At 42.1% G+C, this 23017-nt stretch overlaps 1 protein-coding gene across 2 annotated transcripts in view; it reads right to left on the bottom strand.

Moving 5' to 3' along the window:
- Positions 1 to 1634: 1634 nt before the first annotated feature.
- Positions 1635 to 23017, bottom strand: part of LOC108649072 (uncharacterized) — a 69416-nt gene continuing 48033 nt past the window's right edge. For both annotated transcript variants that reach the window (XM_018098071.3, XM_030391140.2), the window contains exons 2-4: positions 18285 to 18349; positions 4224 to 4756; positions 1635 to 4127 (exon numbers count right to left, since the gene is read on the bottom strand). In XM_018098071.3, the coding sequence (XP_017953560.1) occupies positions 2121 to 4127; positions 4224 to 4661 (2445 nt within the window). In that variant the 5' untranslated portion in view covers positions 4662 to 4756; positions 18285 to 18349 and the 3' untranslated portion in view covers positions 1635 to 2120. The remainder of the gene's footprint in view (positions 4128 to 4223; positions 4757 to 18284; positions 18350 to 23017) is intronic.

Genomic DNA, 23017 nt, shown 5'->3' on the forward strand with positions numbered 1-23017 from the left:
GACGTCTCGAATGATGTGAGCCACCTGCGCCAGCAACAGCCAACCGGCAACTGGCAACTGGCGCCTCTTAAAATTCCCTAATCGACATGTTTCGATCTCAAATGACTTGCCGCTCACTACGCTCACAGTTGCCGCTTGCCGCTTGCCTGCCAGATGCTGCAAGTAAAACATTTTCTCTAATCTGCACTGATGTTTGCTGTTGGCGCTGTTGGTGCTGCTGGCGCATGCGGCACGCATTTGCTGCCTCTCCCCTGCCTCTTGCCCCACTGCCACAAATCTGCAGCACAGCTCACTGATGATGCTGTTAATGCAGCAGTAGCTCCGCACTTTGATTTTGACTGACAAGTGCCGCCTGTGTAATGTTGCAGCCGATGTTGCCGCTGTTGCTGTTGCTGTTGCTGCTGCTGCTGCTGTTGTTGCAGTTGTTGTTGACATGCGCAGCTGCATGCGCTTGCATGCGCTTCCTTTATTGGAGAAAATTATTTATATGCCCCTGATGATCTCCGTCCAGCTAGCGGCCTGCAAAACTAATTAACACAATGCCAAGACTCTGCTCCAAGACTCTGCTGCTCGGCCATGAATTGCGATGATTCAATAAACTTTTTATTTTCTTTATTTTGATGTTTAATGTTTGCAATACTTAAATTAAATTAAATTATTATAAGACTTAATTGGTAATTTTGTTCAAATTTTTCTTTTCTTTTTTTTATATTTTTCTCTTTTTTCTCTGTTTGCATAAATAATAACTAACAAACATTTAACTAAAGAATGTAATTCGATTCGCAGCGTGTATAAACAAGGGCTTAGATACAAAATTAATTATGTACATAAATTAAATTCAATAAATTAGAAAATATTGCAAAATTCACAGTAAATATATATATATGTATGTATATATGTAACAATATGTGTAACGTAACCCAAACACCGGAAGTAAAGTTTTTTTCTTGTTATTTAATTTTTTATTAAAACTATCACATAATAATTGGCAGTTTAATTAATTATTAATTAATCATTAACTAAACGTAATTATATTCAATTTGTTTTACTTAGCCTAGATATTGTGTATAGTTGTTTATTTATTTATAGTACATACAAACAGCGGCGAGTGTCAGAAGAAGAAGTTGGATATACATATGTATAGTTAATCGAGTAACATAGACGATTTATCAAATACGAACAAATAATAATGGCAAGTGCAATGCATTGGAGCATTTTCAAAGTTTTCTGCAAGTAGTTGAGCCGTGGATAGCATGAACACTTCTCAGGGCTGGCGAAAAAGTGTGTGAGTATTATCGAATAGAAGATTAGCTTGTGCCTGGGTATGAGAGATCCTTGAAGAGAAGACATTTATAAATTCGTATTTCTCAGAGTGTTCTATTTATATTTTTATTTTAAGTTTTTCTGAAGTGTTCAAGCTTCTTCTCATTGCTGGCATTTAGCTTAAGCTATTAACTATTTACATTGACGAACTTTAACCTTATGCTAATTAGGGGCAGCAAAGCAACTAAAATGAAATACTTTTAATTTACAGGAAACGCTTCACAAAATATATTTAATTTCTTTTAATTAACCATAAATTTGTATTAATTTATGTAAATGATTAATGTGGGTGAGTTCATGGATTTTAAAAATATTTTTTGTTTTATTTATTTTTAATTTTTTTTAAGGAAGCGTTTGGCCTCATTTAGATATCACCTCGCATTCATTTGCTTTTTAGCTTCGTTTTCACTTTTAATTATTTAATTAATATCTCTTCCATTAAATTTGGCACATTTAAAATTAATTTGTGTGTGTATGTATGAGTGTGTGTGTGTGTGTGTGTGTGTGTGTGTGTGGAAGTGCATTTAGTGTGTCTTGATGTATTTGTGATATAGGAATTGCACAGAAAGCTGAGATAGGAATTCATCAATGACATTCAACACTTTCCCAAGAGTATTCAAAAAGTTAGCTTAGTTTAATATATATTTTTTTTTTATATAATTCGTTTTGTTGTTAGTAAGGAACAAGAAATAGTTTGCTGTTTGTGATTTTCATTTACGTTTTGTTTTTTGTGGAACATAGCCTATGTGTATATAATTATATATGTATATGTATGTATATAGCCAAGGTCGGCTCTACTACCTGTTGGCGAGCAGGCCATTAGCTGGCGGCAAGACGCCGGGCGGCGTGTTTGGTCCGCTCAGCACGACGCCGGCGCTCATTAAACTGGGGCTGGCCACCGCGGTGGCCACAGCGCTCAGCTGCCGCTGCTGGGCCAGGCTGTTGGCGGCGGCGGCGGCGGCGTTGCCGGAGCCCGCGCGCTGGTGCTTGCCGGAGCTGCCTTTGATCAGGCTGCCATTGTTCTTCTGGGTCATGTGGGTCTGGTAGTGCTTGGCGAGATGCGCCTTCTGCCGGAAGCTCTTGCCGCACAGCGAGCACGCGAACGGCTTCTCGCCCGTGTGCGTGCGTATGTGCACATTCACCGAGTACTTGTCCTTGAAGCCCTTCGAGCAGATGGAGCAGTAGTGCAACGAGCGCTCCTTCCGCTGGCTGCCGCCGGTGCTGCTGCCGCCCGAGTTGGCATTGCAGTTGGCTGGCGGACTGTTGCTGCTGCTGCTGGCGCTGCCGCTTGAGGAGGAGCTGCCGCCGTTGCCTATGACCACGCCCAGTACATTGTTGCTGCTGCTGTTGTTGTTGTTGTTGGCGGTGCTGCTGTTGTTGTTGTTGGCCACATTAGGATTGTTGTTGTTGTTGGCGCTGCTGTTGCTGCGCTTGTACTGCTTCTTGGGCTTGCTAATGCCGCCCAGGCGACCTCCATGCACAGTTGTGCCCACAGCAGTGGCCGCTGTCGACGTGGACACCTCGGGCTTTAGTGGCTGCGGGGGCGGTGGCTGTTGCTGCTGCTGTTGTTGCTGTTGCTGCTGCTGTTGCTGCTGTGCATTGGCCAGCGGCTGCAGTTGCTGTGCTGCGTTTGACGCTGTGCCGCTCGGCGACAGCTGCATGAGCACATCGCCGCTGGCGTAGTCGCCGGACGTGGGCGTGCCCGTGCTGGCGCTGCAGAACTGCTGCACCTCGTTGGCAATGCGCTTGATCTTCTCGAAGTCGTCGCTGAACGCATTCTCCAGCGAGAGGAACATGTCGTCGACAATGATGCTGGCGTTGCCGCCGTGCTGGCCGTGATTCGAGCCAGCCATGTGCGCGTTTGATCCACCGTGGGCCATGGCCTGGGCATCGTCGAACATTTGGGCAGTGCTGAGCGTGGAGTCCGCAAAGCCCAGCGCATCCGCAGCATCGTCCGGCGTGAAGAGCAGCCTGCGCATCTCCTCGTCCTTGACCACGGGCAGAGCCAGGCCATTCTGCATGTGCAGACCCTTGGCATACCCCTTGCCCTGCAGTGCGCTGCGCAACAGGGACTCTGCCGTGTTCTGCTCCGCCTCCGCATTGTGATCGGCCATGTGCCAGTCGTTGTTGTTGTTCTGGAACTGGGCCAGCTGCTGGCCCAGCTCATTGACCCCGCCGCCCGCTATGGAAATGGCCGTGACCAGCGAGGGCAGCGTCTGGCCATGCGACTGCGACTGCGAAATACTGCTGAGCCCATTGGCATCGGCTCCATTGACAATCACATCCTTGCCATCCGTGCTGAATCCGCTGTCGTCGTACGGGTACTCCGACTTGATGTAGCCCGGAAAGCTGCCCAGCAAGCTGTCCAAGTCCAGCGCGCTGGGCAGCTGCTCCGCCTCGGCACGCTTCAGCCAAGGCTCGCCGCCATTTAATACTGTCAATGTGTAGATCTGACCGTCCGTCGTGTCCAGGCTGCTGATGGTGTCGCTGCTGCTGCCGGCGGCACTCGACGAGCTGCTGGCGTTTGGCTGCTGCTGCTGTTGGTGTTGCTGATGTTGCTGTTGCTGCTGCTGATGTTGCTGTTGCTGCTGCTGCTGCTGCTGCTGCTGATGGGTATGTGGGTGTGAGTGTGGATGTGTTTGCGGAGACGTGGGACTCGGCTGGTTGCTGCAGCGCACGTTGTTGGCATTGACAGTAGTCGTGGCGCTTGCTGTGATCGGCTGCTGCTGCCAGCAGTAGCGATCGAGGTCCTCGAAAATCGAGCTCGAGTCCAGGCGGCTGTTGTCCTTGTCCTGATGCCAAAACTGTCGAATGAAATGGAATGAAACGAGTGGGAAGATTCGGTTTAGATAAGCAGTGATTTAAGTCTCGCGAGGATCTGCTGATGGCTTCGTACTCACCTCGTAGCCTTGTAACGTGGGATCGCCGCCATTGCTGCTGCTGCCATTGCGATTGCTCACTGGGACAATGCCAGCACCACCGCCACCGCCCTCGCCAATGTCGTGGGTCATGCTGCTGGTGGTTCGCGCGCCGCCGCCGCAGATCGCCTGCTGCGGCGTTTGTGACGTCGTTGGCTGATGACCTTGGCTATGGCTGTGACTGTGCTGCTGCTGCTGCTGGTGGTGGTGTTGCTGCTGCTGATGGTGCTGTTGTTGCTGCTGCTGCAGGCTGACGCCGACACCGACGCCGACGTCGACGCCAACACCAACACCAATGCCAATGCCCATGTCCGGCGCCGTGACAAAGTCGAAGAAATCCGTCTTTGAGAGATCCTCGGCACGAAAGGATTCACTTATATCCATGCCAGTCGATGTGGACATATCCTCGGTGCCAATCATTTGTTGTGCGTATATTTCCAGTTCGCAAAACTCGCTTTAATGCTGGCCCAGGAGAATAAATGTTGCTGAATTTTTTTGCGTATGCCTCTTTCAAGCTGCAATCGACAAAGATGGCAAGAAAAAACTATTAAAATGTAATTCGTTTTATTTTATTTTAATTTCTTAAATAAAGATTTATATTGCTTTCGTAATTTATATAATTGAAATTTAATGCATTCACAGGCAACAAAAAGAAATAAAAACCAGCTCTAAGTGTTTTGTTGCTGCTGCTGTTGTTGTTGTTGTTTCTGTTGCTGTTGGCAACTTCCTCCACGCCTCTGATTAGTAAACAGTTTCCCTCGAATCTCTTTGGGGACATGCAAGCATGTGTGTGTGTATGTGTGTGTGTGTGTGTGTGTGTGTACATTAATTTATTTAAGCCACTTGTCAGCTGGCTGCATAAGTCAATCAGTCATTCATTCGCCCATTTCTTGCACTCGGCTCACCTCGGCTCGCCAGCGTGCATTCCAGCAATACTTGCATTTTAATTTGGCCAGCAGCTACTTTAGCCTTCTCAGCTTTTTGCTTGGCTATCTGCAAACAAATAAATCAAACTGACAGAAGGGTGACAGAGTGTAAACACATTTGGCGTGCCCGGCTCGTAAATCTCCCGAAGCCGCACTTGGACTTTGGCTAAAACCAAATGCTGACGCGGTGACACGATGTCTTTTATTTTATTTTATTTCGATTTTTTATTCGTTTTTATACCCTGAACCCATTGAAAATGGGAAATCAGGGTATAATGGTTTTGTTAAAATGTATGTAACAGGCAGAAGGAGGCGTGGCAGACCCCACAAAGTATATATATTCTTGATCAGGGCGACGAGCTGAGTCGATTTAGCCCTGTCCGTCTGTCTGTCCGTCCGTCCGTCCGTCCGTCCGTCCGTATGTTTGAACGCGTCGATTTCAGAAGATATAAGAGCTAGAGACTTCAACTTTTTTTTAAAATGCCCGTAAAAACAGCGCGCATATCGAGTTTTTCACTAAAAAACGATAACTCATTCCGATACTTTTTTATCGATAAAAACCCTTATCGAAGATCAGTTTAAACATTATATCTCCTACATCTTTCAAGCTAGAGTCTCCAAATTTAAAATGTATACTAAGATGAATTTTATACAATTTCGGTTTTTGTTAAAATTTACCCCCCACCCCTAAATCCACCCCCTCACCCTCATCTTTGTAAAAGTCGTATATCAAATACTAGAGACTTGTGCTTCGGTATACACATACATTTAAACATCATGATTACGTTCTGTAAGTTTCATTACGATCGTACGTCTAGAAATTAAATTATTCAACAAATAAGTTCTCCTAATATTGCCAACACTGCAGCGCAACCCAAGCGCAATAGGTTATAAATTTATAACTCCTACATTTTTAGAGCTATAGTCTCCAAATTTTAAAAGTATATTCCAATGCATTTTATACAATTTCGGTTTTTGTTATATTTTGGATACCGGCTCCAAATTCACCAGAATCCCCAGTGAAGGTCAGATTCTAGTATAGCTAATTGTGAATGATTTGACATGTTTTTTTTTAAATGCCAAATATTCAATAGAATATGTAGATCATATGCTGAAAGTTTCATTAAATTCGGTTTAGTCAATCGACGTTAAAAAATAACAAAATGTTTGGCCAATTAACAAACGCACGTGCTGTAGCAACAGCAGTTTTCCAATACGTGTGCACACATACATTCAAATATCTTCTAGCACATTCTTAGAATCACATCAGCAGTTAGTTTCGTTTAGTTCTGCTAGATGGCGTTGCATCAGTGAATCTATTTCAGTTTTGACATTGCGAATAACAACAGAGGAGTGGCGTCATGGTAGAGGGCGCGGCGCTCGATCGCGAGGTCCCCGGTTCAAATCCTGCTGGGCGTATTGTAGTTTTCTTTAAATTGCTTCAAAATTTTTATATATTTGTGATTAATTTCTCTTCTATTTTTTCAAAAATCGAAATTGAAATTTTAACATTTTTATTAGTTTGGTTGTTCTTGCACATTCTTAAAGTCACATCAGCAGTTAGTTTGACTTAGATTTGGTAGATGGCGCTGTAGCAGTGAATCTATTTCAGTTTTGACATTGAAAATTAAAACAGAAGGGTGGCGTCAAGGTAGAAAGCGCGGCGCTTGATCACAAGGTCTCGTGCTCAAACCCGGAGCGTGTCGGAATTATCTTTTTTAATTGTTTCAAAATTTTTATTTATTTAATTAAATGAGTTTTCTATTTAATTTATATTTTGAAATACATCGAAATTGAAATTTGAACCATACTAAATGTGCTTTTCTATTAGTTTGGTTCAGGGTAGTATCTAGTCGAGCACTCTCGACTAGAGTTTTCTTACTTGTTGTTTTTTCTGCTTTTTATTTCATTTGCATAGATTCTGCGAGTCGCATTTAGAATAGGCAACCTAGCTGGCGCTGCCAAAAAGAAACAAAAGAGAATAAAATCAACTTGGACTGCAGGGTGGCTGCTGCCTTGATTAGAAATCCATTTGGTCAGTCCGAGATCGAGCTATCGAAATTGCATTGACAGCCTGCGTGCAGTTGCTGTGGCAGCGATTCAGATTGCGATGGCGATTTTGATCTGTTGTTCATGTGTTTTGTTGTTGTTGCTGTTGCTGCTGGCCTGTCAAAGTCGTGCAGCAAGTACTAAATGTTCAAATTGTCAATTGATTTGCCTTTGTTTGAAATATTTGTTGTAATTTTTTGTTTTTTGTTTTTGTTTGTTGTTTGATATTTTTTTTTTCGGGTCCGCTCATAGGAGAAATATGGACGGCATTTGGAGGCCTGGTGTGGCAGCGTGAGAACCACAAACAGAAATGACTTAACAAATTTGCATACAGCACAGAGAGCAAAGAGCTTGGCGCATAGCTTAGATAAGGGCAAAGCGAAGAGAAAATGCCTGGCTGGGTATAAATATTTCAGATGCTATTGCTAGGAACATTTAAGTGCAATCTACGCAGAAATCAACTGCAATGTGAGGCCAGGTCTTTGAAATGCTTAGTTGAGGCCGCTGCTGTCCGCTGCAGAGTCAGGCTGCAGCATCAACACCTGATCTCCAAAGACATTAAAGTGCGGCACTGCTGGCCAAAGACACGACCCATTAGAGCCTGAATGAAAGCAACAACAACAAGTAGTTACAACAAGTGCAGGCCAATGGCCAAGTCAGAGTCCAAGCGATGGTCCAGTCTGCATTTTAGACTCTCGAACTGAGCTCGTTTTCAATGTTTTCCACAGCTTATCGCCCGTTCATCTGACCGGCCATAGAAGGCAAAGGCAGCTTACTGAAATTTCACCAAAATAACAAAAAAAAAAAAAAAAAATAGAAAAAGAGAGAAGTTAAGAGACTTGAGCTTGGCCTGGCTCAAATGCGTAATCATTTGTAGTCATTTGCCTGGCCCGGCTGGCTGCCGCTTGGTAGTTTAGCTAATCATGATGTTTAAATTCGAAAAATTACTTTATACACATTTTATGGTCAACGGAGAGTAATAGAGGGAGGATCGCTTGTGAAGTATATGCATATAAAATGCATTAAAAAAACACAGCAAACAGAAAAAAGAAAAAAATAGTAAATAAAATAATAAGCGTTTCCTTTGAGAGATTTTTTTGGGGCGCAAATATTGACTAATTTGGCCACGATTATTGTTATTTGACTACAGCCCGGGCAAAAAGAAAGTTTACGGTGCTACGTGCATATAGTACACTCAGACACAACTGGCTGATCGGCTGCCTGGCGGCCAATCATGTACGTGCATGTGCCCAGCACATGCCTCATGAGTCAAGATGAAGATGCATGTGGCCGCAGCTCCATCTTCTACTCCATCTTCGACTCCTTCTCCTTCTGCTTCTCCGATTGCGATTGCAGTTTATTTCTTTATGCCGCATAGCAATTGCAATCGTAATCGTAGAAATTGTTAGCGCATTTTGGCCAATGCAAACAGCCTGCAGCGGCTTCATTTAAAAAACATGATAGCATGATAGGCTACACTATCTGCCAAAGAGGTTCCCTTCACTCCAGGGACGAGCATGTGTGGCAGGTGAGTGAGCACAAAGGTATAAAAATAAAAAATGTATGTTATGCTATTTTTTTTATTATTTAAATTTTAAGGAATGCATAATAATAATAATAATATTCATGTAAACAATTTTTGTTAAGGAATCAAGAACTTTGTTCACAATATTTTGTGATAATAAAAAAAAATCTGTAAAAATATTTTTTTAATTTAAAAATAATATATAATCTTGTTTTCATATGCGTATTTTATTTAATTTTTTTTTTTTATTGAATTAAAAAAAAAGTCATATGCGTATTTTTTTTTATTTATTTTTTTTTATTGAATTAAAATAAAAAAATTCATTTGAACAATTTTCTTCAAGAATATAATTTCACTAAAGCGAATATATTTTTTTTTAATTTAATGTTTAAATTCTCATTAAAAAAATTAAAATAAAAAAAAATCTTTCACATAGAAAGAGTATTCGATATTCGCTGCTCTTTCGCAGAAGACTGCAAAGTAACTTGTTTATGCAGCTTGCAATTTTGTTTGATTGCATAAAGGGGGCCTATTCGATTATGGGCCATAAATAAAAATGCGCCAATAATTTTTTTAATTAAACGAAATTTTGGCATATTTATTTACACAGAAGTACGAGCGAGATACTATCTATCGTGTGCTATTTGACATACAGTTAGTAACTGAAAAGCATATGTATGTATATACTTATAGATGTGTAGTGCACTGCGCTGGGGCTTTGTTTGGCATGCAAATTGCTAAGGAAAATTGCCAGGGAAATTTATTGCAGTATGCAAAAGAGCACAGACAACGGCAGCTGAAAGTTATGAAGTTTTCGGCACAATTTCTTTGGTCTGCCTGGCTCGAGCATGATTAGCATCCCTCCATCTTGCGGGCGTCAAATACAAAGATGCAAAAAATAAAAAATAAAAAAAAATATATAAAAAATAAAATGCGGTAGTCAAGAGCCGGCGCTGTTGCCAAGATTAGTTTATGTGCAGGAATTTGTATATTGTGGTTGCACAATTTGCCCCAGCTGCGCCTCGGCTCCTTGCCCTGATCAAGTTTTGTCTTCAAAATCACACGCTTGAGCTCTTCTGCTTCTGCTGCTGTCTGTCTCGATTGCGATTTCTTGTCAAATGTATTTGGTTTTTCCTCTGGCTGTCTGCTGTCTGTTGTATGGGTTTTCTGATTTCTGCTTTGCTTTGATTTTTTCACGATTTTCCACGCATTTTTAGCCCAAATTCCGTGCTAAACGATTTTTTAATGTCTTAACAAGTTTCAATTACCAATAGGCAGCAGCCGCGATGGCTAAATGCGTACAGATGCCGTTTGCAGAAATGCTGCAAATGAAAACCAGTTGGCGTCGCCGTCGCAGCTCCACTGCAATCAATTAAAATAATTCAGCAATTGTTGCGAGAAAATCAAGAAAAGATAGACACATAAAGAAGACAATGCGGCGAAAAACCTGTCGATCCAGATGAGACGCCGAGAATCCGCTGCGGCCACAGCTAGAAAACTTGACTCCAATTGCACTTCGATTGGCCAAAATGGAGGCATCAGCGAAAATATCTATGGATTTGTGTGCGCACTTGTCGATAATAGAATATTTATTGAGCCGAGCCCGATTAACTGCGTACAGCCTTCGTATTTCTCTTCACTGATAACTGCTCTTCTTTATATATGCTTTTAAGCGAATGCGATAGGGATTTGAGCAGAGCCGAAATCCACTGAGTTATATATATCGAAATTGTAAGCCCATAAAAAAGCCAACAATACGAGGCAGCTTTGGGCCCCATAGAGCTCAACTTTTTGCACATTTAAATAAACTTTTCGATTACAGTTAGATTACAATAATATTAGTTTCCTTACAACTTTTACAATTTGAATATAAAGTTTTGTAATAAAATATGTAATTATCTAAGCTAATTGAAATTGCCACCGGGTTTTATTACTATCAAATATTTATCATATGTTTTTGCACCTCGTGATAGATACGAAAACCCCTCGAATAAAAATTGTAATATGCCGCAGCGGCCTATAAAACGCATCATAAGCAAATGAAAGCTCGTAAAAAAAAGCGATTCAATGCAGCTGCAGATTTATCAATTTTTTATTGATTTCTTTTATATTTTGAGTTTTTTTTTTATTTGCGCTCACATTCATTTCTCCCATGCAAATGCTGATCGTTAGCGAAGTGGGACTAGTCTCTGCCGCTTGGCCAGACGATCATTTTTCAGTCAGATAATTATCGCCCACCAACCGACTGAAAAGCGGCTGCTGCTGCTGATCTCCTCCTGCTCCTCCTGCTCCTCCTCCTTCCAGTAGGAGAGTAGTGCTGACCAATTGACCAATAGACGGACAGGTTGATAAGCGGATGGGCAGCTGTTGCAGGCGGACTTATGTTTCAATTGCATGCAAATGCATAATTGAATCAAATGGCCTTTCAGCTGCAACTTTCGAACTGCGGAGCCGGCCTAATGAAGTAATCAACGGACAGCATCTCAAACATTGCCTGGCATTGTCAATCAAAAGAAACGTTTTTATTGGCCTGCGTTACAAACCAAATGGCATCAAGATGTATTAATCATTTCGACCACTGTTCGCGTTGGCGGTTAGTGGCTCTAGCTGGGGCTATGACTCTGCAGACGCGTCGGCAGCGCTTTATCAGAGCGCGCAGATCTTTGGCATAAGCAAACGTAAAAACGTATAAAGCCAAATAACTTCAGGCGAGACAAGCATGATTAAAATGCGCAAAAATGGCAAACTCCAAATGGGCGCTGCATGTTGTTGTGCGCCAAACACAGGCAACAACAACAACAACAACAACAACAGCAGCAGGAGAAGTAACGCCGTGTGATGTACACGCGGTGCATTTCAATTCCATTTGATTAATGACAAAGCCTTAAAAGCAACTGCGGCGACCGCAGCAGCAAACGAAGATGTTGCTGATTGGCCCGTTGTCCATTGCTGTTGTCAACTGCCAATTGCAGATGCTGCTGCTGCAGCAGCAACTACTGCAGATGCAACATCTTAGTTATTCGCAGTTATTTTTATTTTTATTTCTTTTTTTCTCTCTTTTTTTATGACAAACAATAAAAATAATTTGTGCACCAAGATCATAAAGCAATCACTTGGCCAACAGTTTTAGCTGCGAGTTGATTAAATGCAAATTGTGCAATTGCCAACAAGTAGAAAGTGTCGCGTCTTGCCCACCCACACAGAGACAGAAAGAGAGCGGGAGAGAGAGAGAGTGAGTTGAAATCTGCATAAAGCCTGGCCGCCAAATAAGGCCAGCCGCATGTGGGGCTGCAATTGTGTGGCCTTGTTCGTGGGTGCTGCTGTGAGTGATGCTGTGATGCAGCCAACATGCCATGATAAATTTCGAATTTGCTACACAAAACTAGTATCAGAACATGTCCATCTTGGCTGGCCCCCGCAACGGGCACACATATGCAGAGATGCCGGCGGAGGTGAAAATTGTGCCTGGCTTGGCTTTCACAGCTGTGGCAGGAGTTGGCGCTCGTTCAGTGTGATTAATGTATTAATTAGAGCCAGTTAAGCTGAGCCACAGCCCAGCCCCTGATTCGTGGCCATAGAAATCGGCAGACATTAATCAAAATCAATAAGTTGCCTGTCTCAATGCCAGTTCAAAAGGCGGGCGAAACCCCTCAAGTCAAAAAATTTGCATTTTAACAAGTTAATTTGTTGTTGTTGTTGTTGTCCTTCTTGTTGTGATTCTAAAAAACTTACCAAACAGTAGCGCACGAATTTGCCAAGATCTGTTGTTGTTGTTGCTGCGGTTGTTTTACTTTCAATTGCTTTTGACTGGCGACATAATAATGAGAAACCAAAACTGCATTCATTGCCCAAACGTGACATGTTAATTGAGTTTGTAGTTTTTTGTTGTAGCAATTTTTTTTTTTTTTTTTTGATTTGTTCCTATTTTTCGGGTGGGCGTTAACCCAGCGAGGCAAAGTTTTGACAGCTGTCTGAGGCAGTAACTTAATTTGCTGCTTTCAAATGCCATTCATATGAGAGAGCACATGCTATATACATGATATATATGAATATTTATATGGAGACTCATATGGCTAAACGCTAGTGACGCCTCTGCCAGAGGTAGCCTGATAACTTTATTGATTTTGGCAAACGAGCTGAAAGACATTGAAACCGAATCGTGAGTCGGGCCAAACAATCAAAGCAAATAGTAACAATAAGGCAAGAGTTTATAATATTTGTTGCTGTTGTTGTTGTTGTTGTTGTTGTGTCTGTGACGTGATCGCTGCAGGCGCCACTTGGCAGCCAAACAAAAGAGCAGGTCAGAGCACACAGCACGCCAGGAATTCTGGCTAATCAGCACAAGCTCCAACTCCAACTCCAACTGTGACTACAACTTCAACAAAAGGTGAGCGCTTGACGACGAGCCCATGTATTCCATTTGAAGGCTGCCATTCATTAAAGCCATTTAACTGTTCAGATTGTAGGTGTGTGCATATTGCTCTCTCCCCTCTCTCTCTCTCTCCCTCTCTCTCATGCTCGCTGGCTGTGTGTCTGTCTAGCAATTTGTTTGCTGTCATGTCAAAGTGCAATGAAAATATTTTCACTTGCCCATCAAACGGTGCACACACAACACTTGACATGAGACAGCAACGTCAAACATTCCGCAATGCCACCCAAAAGGCATCTTCATAAATTTGATGCTGCAGCATCACTAGCACCAGCAGCAGCAGCAACGGCAACTGTGGCAGCCGCAACACTCCCACATGCCCAGCAATCGTGTGCAGTCTGTCTGCTCCTTGAGGCTGGCTCGTCTTGTGGGTCGATCAAAATGTTTGTGGCGTCTTTTTCATCATCATCATTAAATTCGTCAAGATGCAAATTTTTGCTGTTTCTTTTTTCGTTATTTTTTCGACAGGCTGTTTGCTTTGTTGTTGTCGCGGCTGCTGCTGCTGCTGCAGCGGCTGCTGCTGTTGTTTGGCAGTCGTGCGCATCTTCCAGGAAGGCGCACAGATTGAGACCAGCCGGCCGACAGTCGGCTTGCAGTTTGAGCACAATTTATTGCCACGGCCCGGCTGTTAGGGCCAGCTGTGGGCGTCCACATGCCTTATGCACACTGTTGCTCGCCCATTTAGTTCTGCTGACTATATGAGCACTCATATAACTCATGCTAAAGCAAACTACATAAATTGCTCGTGACTGCAATTAGACAATTGTCGGCTGTCGTCAAACTCAGCCATGGATCAGTAGCTAATGAATTTTTATTTGTACTCGTGTATGTCTTACAAGACAACAGCAGAGCAGCAGCAGCAGCACAGCAACCGAGTCTTTATTGTGTTGGTGTTGTGGGCATTGGCTGACTGGCTGGCTGGCTGGCTGGCTTAGCTGCTGCTTGTATAAATTACCATAATAACAAATTACGGATCATTAAGATTGTCAGCTACTTCGTTTCAATTAATTAACCATTAATTACAAAGCGCCTGAATGGCAGAATGTGGCAACAGTGCCTGCCAACGACAACTGCTGTGCATGAGCCTACAGTAAAAGCCCAGAGCCCAGCAACAAAGAGACAGCAGGCAACCAGAGCCAAGCGGCCATATAAGCTACACTGACGACGACGACAAGAAGCCAAAATTAATGCAATAGAAGACAACAACAGCAACAGCAACAACAACAATTGCAACAGCAAGTGAAGAAAAGCACAAAAAAAGCAGCTGTGCACAAAAATGCAAATTTTTACAGAGTATAACAACAACAACAACAACAACAGCAACAACAACAACATCAGCGACAGCTACAAATATGCTAAGAGACTTCACTTTCAATATATAGCAAAGGATGCTATTTGTTGTTGTTGTTGTTGCTGTTGTTGCTGTTTGTCGCGTTTGCCAGTTGCACAAATTGCATTTTACCATATAAAACACAATTTCAGCAGAAGACAAAGGCAAGCCAAGCACACAACAAAAACTAAAACAATACAACAAGAAAACAGATGCATATGGGACAGCGGCAGACAAAGCACCTCCGCTAAAAATGCGACAAAAGTCCAAAAAACTGCTAAAAAACAAAAAAAAAAAAAAAAAAAAAAAAAATGAAGCAAAAAGAAGCCAAACTGAAAGTGAAACTCAGGAGAACCGAAATGGAAACTAGAAATTTGCATAGAAATCAATTTGCAAGAGATGTTACGCCAAGAGCTACTTAAGAGTATATTCAAATCCAACTGATCAAGCATAGCAAATGCTTTCTTTCATAATCAGCCAAGTGGAGCTATGGAAAAGCTGCATGCATTGGAGGAAAATTTAAACATACAAATAAAACTAGTGAAGCTTAAATTGAAATCAAAATTGTTTGCATTTATTTTATATATAAAGTTTCCTTTACTCTACTTAAGCCAAGCTCCAACAATCTCTGCGTTAATCTACATTTTTTCTAATTATATAATACTTGAATTTGCTTATCATACATGTCTATTAATATATATATATATCTAACTACAATAGTCAGTGCTGTGCTGTGCTGTGCTGTGCTGACATGCCTTTATGACATGCCGATGAGTTGTCGAGCAAGTTCGTTGCCTAAGTCTTTCGTATTACATGCGCAGGGCATGCAAATATTTGCATATCTATTTATGTATATTTAGTACTTGAGCAGCTGAGCGGCTACACACCCACAGGCGGCTGGCCTGGCAACAAGGCGGCCGTAAACGAGGCCTCCTCGGAGCCCCGACTCCAAACTCGAAATATATTACACTCTAATGTCTTTTAAACCGAAACTATAAATTTCTTATCGCACATCGAAAATCATGCCAAAACCGAATGCGGCCGGCGGCAGTCTGGCCGTCTGGCAGCAGTTGCAGTTGCAGTTGCAGTTGCAGTTTGGAGTTGCAGTTTGGAGTCTTGGACACGGACACGGACGCGGACATGGACATGGGCACGGACACGGGCACACACCCTAGTTGGACATGCGGCGCACTCGTGCGTCATATTCAAATGTGGAGCTGATGTCGGGAGTCTGGCCCAAGAGTCTGTAGATTGCGTTCGCCAGATAATGCAGCGCCACTGTTGTTACTGTTGGCCGTCTCTAGGCATTCTTTTAAAGGCCGTTGCGCTGGCTAACGGATTCAACCAGGAACCCAGTGCAGGTCCATAAATGGCTGCACAGCATACGTAGCCTTAGACAGTCAAATGTGTGGATAATAATTTTTGATTTATTGCCAAAGCGACCCAAGCATTGGCCTGGCCCACAATCTCGGCCAGATAGCTCAATCTAGCCACACGCTCGGTTAGCCATTATCAGAGCCGTAGCTAGCCCGAAAAGCTCGTTGGGGCGTGTGCCAAACATGCTAATGAGCCAACTCGCGGTTGGACGACCAATCGCTGACCAGCTTGACTAATATTCAAATAACACAACAACAACAACAACAACAATAACCATCCAATCGATAGCAACAATAATGCCGACATTAGGTAGAAATATGAGTTTTTTGTTATTGTTTCTCTTTTGTGTTTTCGGTTGTTGTTGTTTTGAGTTTTGGCTCTTGCATCTTTAGCCATGTTTCGTCTTGCATAATCTTTGCGGTAACCTGAACGGACCGCAAACTTTTCCCGCTCCGAATGCACTTTAATTATGAAACGCGCAGCTCGTGCCAAATGGAAATCGATATGCTAATTTACATAAATGTCGAACAAAGACAGAAACCCCAGCTAATGTGAGTGAAATCTTGTTTTGCTCGTTAGAGAGGGCGCAGAACGCAAAATGCGTTCAATAAAATAAAGTAAATAAAATATTTAAATTCTAGACATCTGGATTTTATACTGATTTGATTGTTTTTAAGGACAGTCGATTCCTGGAACCTGGCATGCGAAGCTCTTCCATTGATTTATAAGCCTCTTAAGGAATTTCATTTATCTTCGCTTGGCTCTTATTTTTTTCGGAGGCTGTTGACATGAGGCAAAAAGAAAGTCGCTCGCAATACTTTCTACCACGGTTTTTATCGCTGCTCAGCTATCGCCGCAGGCCACTGCAGCGTCATTCATCTTGCAGTCGAGGCTATAAAGCAGATTAAGCTGTAAATAAAGCTGCTGCTGCTGCGGCTGCGGCTGCTCTGTCAATCTGTCAGTGTCCTCGCCGGTCGCTTCTCTATGCACTTTTTTAATTGCCCAACAGCAAATCGGAGCTGACATTTATGCGCGCGCTCCATTTCGTGAATTTGTAAGGCTGCCAATTGAATTGGCTGCCAGGCTAATTGCCCAGAATGCGCGACGCCTCTCTAACGGTCTGTCTCGGACATTCAGCATGCAGCATGCAGTATGCAGCATGCAGCATCCTCTCTCAGCTGTGCATGCAAATTGAGCTGTTGCTGGCCGTTGTACGCACAATTAATGTTTGACAGCTGTTGGCCGGGGACAACACTCAAAGGCAATTAGGGTCGTCTCGGTCGCTGGTTCTACCAAATTCATTGCGAAATATTCGTCTCTCTCTCTCTCTCCCTCTCTCTCTGTGTGGTTGTGTGCGTGTGACAAGTGTGCTTGCTGCTGGACAGCCAACAGGCATGCAAATTGTAATTTATGTGACAAATTTTTATGTACCCAACCCGAGAATTTATTGAGCCTAGCGAGCGAACGCACCGAGACGAGCCCCGGCTCGGCTTATCAGGTGCTATAAGCTTCTTGTTTTTTATGCACGGTGTTAAGCTGAGCTCGCAGCCAAACGAGTGTTGTATAACCAACACACACACACACACATACGCATGTGCTTATAAATACACACATATATAGATAAGCTCGTGTGTTATTCATTCATTGATTGCTACTCTTGTTGTTGTTGCGGCTGTTTCTGCTCTTGTTGTTGTTGTTGTTTCATCCATTGAGTATTTCATGACGGAAGAAACGCACACACGTCAAAGTGTTGAGTCTCTGGCGATGTCCGCATAGCATAATCCAAGTCACATTCAAAAGCCATTTATCATGTATGCGCGACTTAAGCCCAATCATGGCAAAGGTCTTTGGTCCACCAATTTGTCAATGGTGCACTCTAATGCGCGTAAGCCTACTACGAATATAATTTGGAGATGATTCCGACTCTGAACCCATCTATTAATATCAGTCGGCTGTGGCTTGTGTGAGATGCGCAAGGAAACTTGTTTTATTATCGATTTTTTTATTGATTTATTTTTGGCACAGTGGTGCACCACATCATCAAAATAGAAATCAAATATAAAATGAAAACAAAATCAATATGTTAACAAACAAAAATAGAAGGTTCGGAGGAAAAAAAAAATAGCCACACGCATTAGACTAATTAAAATATACGAGTTTGAAGCACGTTTAAATTCGATTTGCATTTAAAATCCATTCAAAATATTGCTCGCTCGGCTATCAGAGCGAAGAAAACAAAAACACCCCCACGCAGGTCAACCAGTTTGGCGACCAGTCTCATCCATCATTTTGATAGCATAAACTGTGTAGCCGGAATCCGAATCCGAATCAGATTTGCATCTGCTCTGCCTTTAATTGATGTGAAATGAATTGGACTAAGAGCCAATGCTAAAAGAGTTTGACTTACATTTTATAGCTGTTCGGTTCTGTGTTGTTGCTGAGGCAGCTTTGACATATTGCTTCGGATGCCAGCTGAAACGAAATACAGAAAGAGAAGAAACATTTAGACAACAATAAAACACATCATCTTGGGCAAAGCAAATACAACAAAAGTAAGTATATAATTAAAAAGATTAAGAACAGCTAAGCAAAGGGTAAAAAAAGTATATATACCTATATATATATATATACATATATATAACAAAAAGTAAAAATCTAAGGTCAAAACACAAATAAAATGAAACCGGTTTGTCAATTTGCAAAAAAAAAAAAAAAAAAACAGAAACTGAAAATTAAATCTTTCTTGACGTCATTGGCGATGTTCAAATATTTCAAGCAATAAAATTCAATTCATTTGCCCACACGCATTTCCTACCAACGTCAGAAAAAAGCCTACGACGCGCTGACCCAGTTTCTTGAAACAAATTGTCGGGAAATATTCCAAAACAAAACAAAAGATAATAATAATAATACGAATAATAAATAAAAAAATAATGTAAAGGAAATAAAAGAAATTTACTGCAGAATTGTTTTCGCCTTGTGCCGGTGTAATTTATTGCATGTTTTGCTCATTAAATTGATTTTTCTTTTGATTTTGAGTGCGAGTGTCATTGCAGAGCGCTCCGGGAGCGGCGGTGGAGTCTGCAGTGAAACTTACAAACAGGGAGCCCAGAAGCACGAATGGGTCTCAATGTTGTTGATTTTGTTTTCGGCACGCTCGGGTTTCATAAAAAATGCCAATTAAGCGTGAATATAAGTGCCAGATAATTTTTCAGACAGCAGCCAATGTAACCCAAATTGCCAAAATACAACAACAACAACTACAACTACAAAAGCCAAAAAGGCACCCAAAAAAATAAGAGTTACAGCACAGAGAGCAGCCACAACTGCAAAACGCAAAACAAAATGAAGAAGCTGAAGCCGAAGGAAAGAAACAACATTTTTGCGGAACATGCTCTTAGCCCAAAAAAGAAATTTTCCATTGCTGACACTACATGCAACACAATGTAAGTGAAACACAAGATTTGAGACAATAGGCCTCAATCGTATTTCATAGTATTTCTATCAAGATTCGTTATCGAACAGATGGACCACCCTGAGATGCACTTGAGCATCAGTTGGGGTATCTTCAAAGCGGCTGTCATCTATTAATAAGCCTTGCTTATCACTCAGTGGAGCTTGGCGTACGTTCAGGGCATTCGGTATTCGTTTCAACTGTGGCGCACACAGAGAGACACAATAAGGCAGCTTTAAAAAATATTTACAACACTCAAGTACAGTTCAAGTGCTGGGCCAAGTCAGCGATATGCCCGCCAATGTCCAAGTCCAGCTCCGACTTCAGCTCCGTCTTGCGGGCCGTAAGCCAGGCCGTCAGGCAAAAACGAGGGCCCCGAAAAAAGAAACACACGGAAAAAAAGCCAAAAAAATGCCACTAAACATAAAGAAGAACGACACAGAGTGTTTCTTTTTTATTTGAGTTTTTGTTTTGGGCATTTTTCATTTAAAAGCGACAGCCAAACTGATGTCGATGTCCACTTCCATTGCCAGCCGCGTTGGAGTCTCGGATGACCGAGATATGCGGTATGTGAATCGCTTTTGGCTGATTGGGACTCGACGCTGCTCGTCTCGATTTCAATTTCAGTTTCAATTTCAATGTGCACTTGGACTAGCCAAGTTAATAAGGCAATAAAAGCGAAGACAATGAAGCGCATCTCCAAACAATGACAATCATAATGCATATAAATACTAAGTATATTTAAAATGCTGAAATGTCAACAGGTCGCGGGCATCTTTGAAATTGTTAGGGGAGCTGTTCGCTGCTCGCTGCTCGCTTCACTCTGGCTGGCTGGCTGGCTGGTTCGTTTAGCGATGCGGCTTTGATTTTGATAAATGTTTAATTAATTTTGTGCCTCGGTCAAACATTAAACTTGGCCATTTTCGGACTTAATGAACGAAAAATTAACAACACACTGAGAAATCAACTGGTAAGCAGTGCCAGCCATGCCAGCCATGCCAGCCATGCCAGAGCCACGCGGAAGATCTTCAAAGTGAGTTTTCGAACTTTTTGGTTGCTTAGTTTCACATTATGCTGGCCAGTGTGGTTTAATATTATGAATGAATGTTTACATATGTGAAAAATGTTGTAATTAGTTTTTAGTTTTTAGTTTTTTTTTCCCCTTTGCTTCTCTCCGCTGCTGCTGCTTTGGGTACTTTGGCTGTGGCGCCCTCTCAGTGATTTTCAACAACGGGCGCTTTGAAACAACTGCAAATTACAAGTTATTATTAATGTTAACAAGCGAAATCGCCGTGTACCTATGTGAAAACTCATTTGGCAGGGGGTTTGCATGATTTATATACATATACATATATTGTATATATACAAATCTATATATAAATACACACATACATGCACACCTACATACATCTTGTACATTAATGTCTGTTCTTGATTTATGTGAGCATGGCTCTCTGCTATATAAAGCACACAGCGTAGAGTCGCTGAGTGCAAGTGGGTCAACTGTCCCCAGGGTCGGGCATTGACGAGCGCTGCCAACTTAACGCGCACATAAAACAATCTTCATGCCTCAGTAGCTGCCAGCAGTACATAGAATTCAAATCAAAATGTTCCACAGTAATTATGCAAAGATTTTCAGAGAGCCCCCATTGCACAAGCCCAGACACGGCTTAGGCTTACTTCGTTTAGTCTTTCGGCAATGGCTTAACGGCTCAGGCACATCCAAAATGCACCACCAGCAACACCAGCACCAGCACCAGTACCAGTACCCAGCACCACCACGAACAGCAACGACAACGACAACGACAACGACACGAGCTCGTAAAATATGCAAAATGTGTGCCAGGCCGTGCAGTCAGCAGTCCGCTAACGACTTGTGTCAATAAAAATCAAGCGAAGCACTGAAATGCATTGCTTTCATGGATGTACTCGTAAGTATGTACATATTCTTCACTCTAGAGCTGCCTCCGTTGCACTTGTTCTACTCATCGCGCTTGCTGCTGTTCATATTGTTGTTGCTGTAGTTGGCGTTGGTGTTGGTGTTGGTGTTGGTGTTGGTGTTGATGTTGCTGCAGCTGGCAGGAAAAATCGAAGAATGTCTAGACAGCAGACAGCCAAAGTCACTTCACATTGCACATTGCTTCCTGACTGGCTGCAACGGACGAACGGTGAATGTGGATGTAGCTGTGGCTGCGGCTCTGGCTGTGGTTGTTGTCAGTACGCCAAGACTTGGCGGATTTCCAATAGCATCAGGCAGTTTCCTATAAACAGGTTGCTTTCCTCTGCGTTGCCAAAAAGTGAGATCGCTTTATAAGTATAAAAAGCTCAAATGCTTCACTCATTGTCAAACAAAAGACTTAGGCAACGAACTTGACAGTAAAATGTTTTTAATGCTAATTAATTACTGCATTATCCAGCTGGAACAAGGCAATCATATCAATATATATAGATTCATTTTGAATCTATGAATTCAAAATAATCTCTACAGATCATCGATAAGAAAAGCAGCCAGCAGCGTAGATAATGTATTCAAGTGCATCAAGCAGAGCTTCTCGAGGTATATAAATAAATAAAACAATGAAACCAAAAGCAGCTGTGGCAAAAGTTCTGAGACTGGGACCAACAGCGCTGAGAGCAACAAATGATTTATGACACATGACGTTGCTCTGTACAAGCAACAACAACAACAACAGCAACAGCTACTCTAATAGCAACAGCAAGAGCTACGACGACGACGACTGAAGTGTAACTTCCCACTGACCCAATTTACAAGCACTTAATGCCAAAAAGGAGAAGTTGTAGAAGAAATAAAACAACAAAAAGACGAAAGCTGGTAATGCATATCAAATAAAATTGTAGCAGCAACAACAAAGGCAGCAATGGAGCAGCAACAATGCGTGCCAACAAGACGACAAAAATTATGACCAAAATAGACAAATAAAAAACGAAATTAAAAAAAAAACTCCAGAAAAAAAAGACTACAGAAAAATTTAAATTAAAAGCCAAAAACTCCCACACATAAAAGTCGAGAAAGAGACTTGAAAAAAAAAGGTCTGTCAAAATTAAATCATTTCGGTGGCACACAACTTTAACCGATGGTTAAAAGTTGATAATGATGATGCTTGGATAACGCTCGTTATTATTTCGCTTGTTGTTGTTGTTGTTGCTGTTGTTGCTGCTGTTGTTATTATTATTATGGTTATTGCTGTCATGTAGTAGTTGTTGTTGCTGCTGTTGCTGTTGCTGTCCAGTGCGTTGGTGGCTGGTACTGGCAGCGTAACAAATGCTGTTTTGACTAAGTGTTTGACATGAGGAGCGTGGAAAAAAATACGGCACACAGGTCACACACATATACATATGTGCGTGTGTGTCTAGAAACATGCGAAAGTGAGAAAATCTTAGTGCAAATTGAGCTGCGTGCATTGTATATAAATATTAAAATTTCTTTTGCCATTGTTGCTGCTGCTGTTGCTGCTGTTGTTGCTACAGATAAACTGAAACATTCAGGCAAGCGTCGGACGGCCAAGCAACTATTTAAGTCCATTCCACTTGACGGTCGCGCTTCCGGTTTCATTTGAGTGAAATTTTGCGCCTGTGGCAAATTTATGTGAGAAATCAACAACATGGTAACACCAACACCAACACCAACATCAACATCAAATAACCCAGCAACATTTTTCATAGAA

Source organism: Drosophila navojoa, chromosome 2 (genome assembly GCF_054131105.1).
Source record: "Drosophila navojoa isolate 15081-1374.11 chromosome 2, UAZ_NAV_1.0, whole genome shotgun sequence".
Lineage (NCBI taxonomy): Eukaryota > Metazoa > Arthropoda > Insecta > Diptera > Drosophilidae > Drosophila > Drosophila navojoa.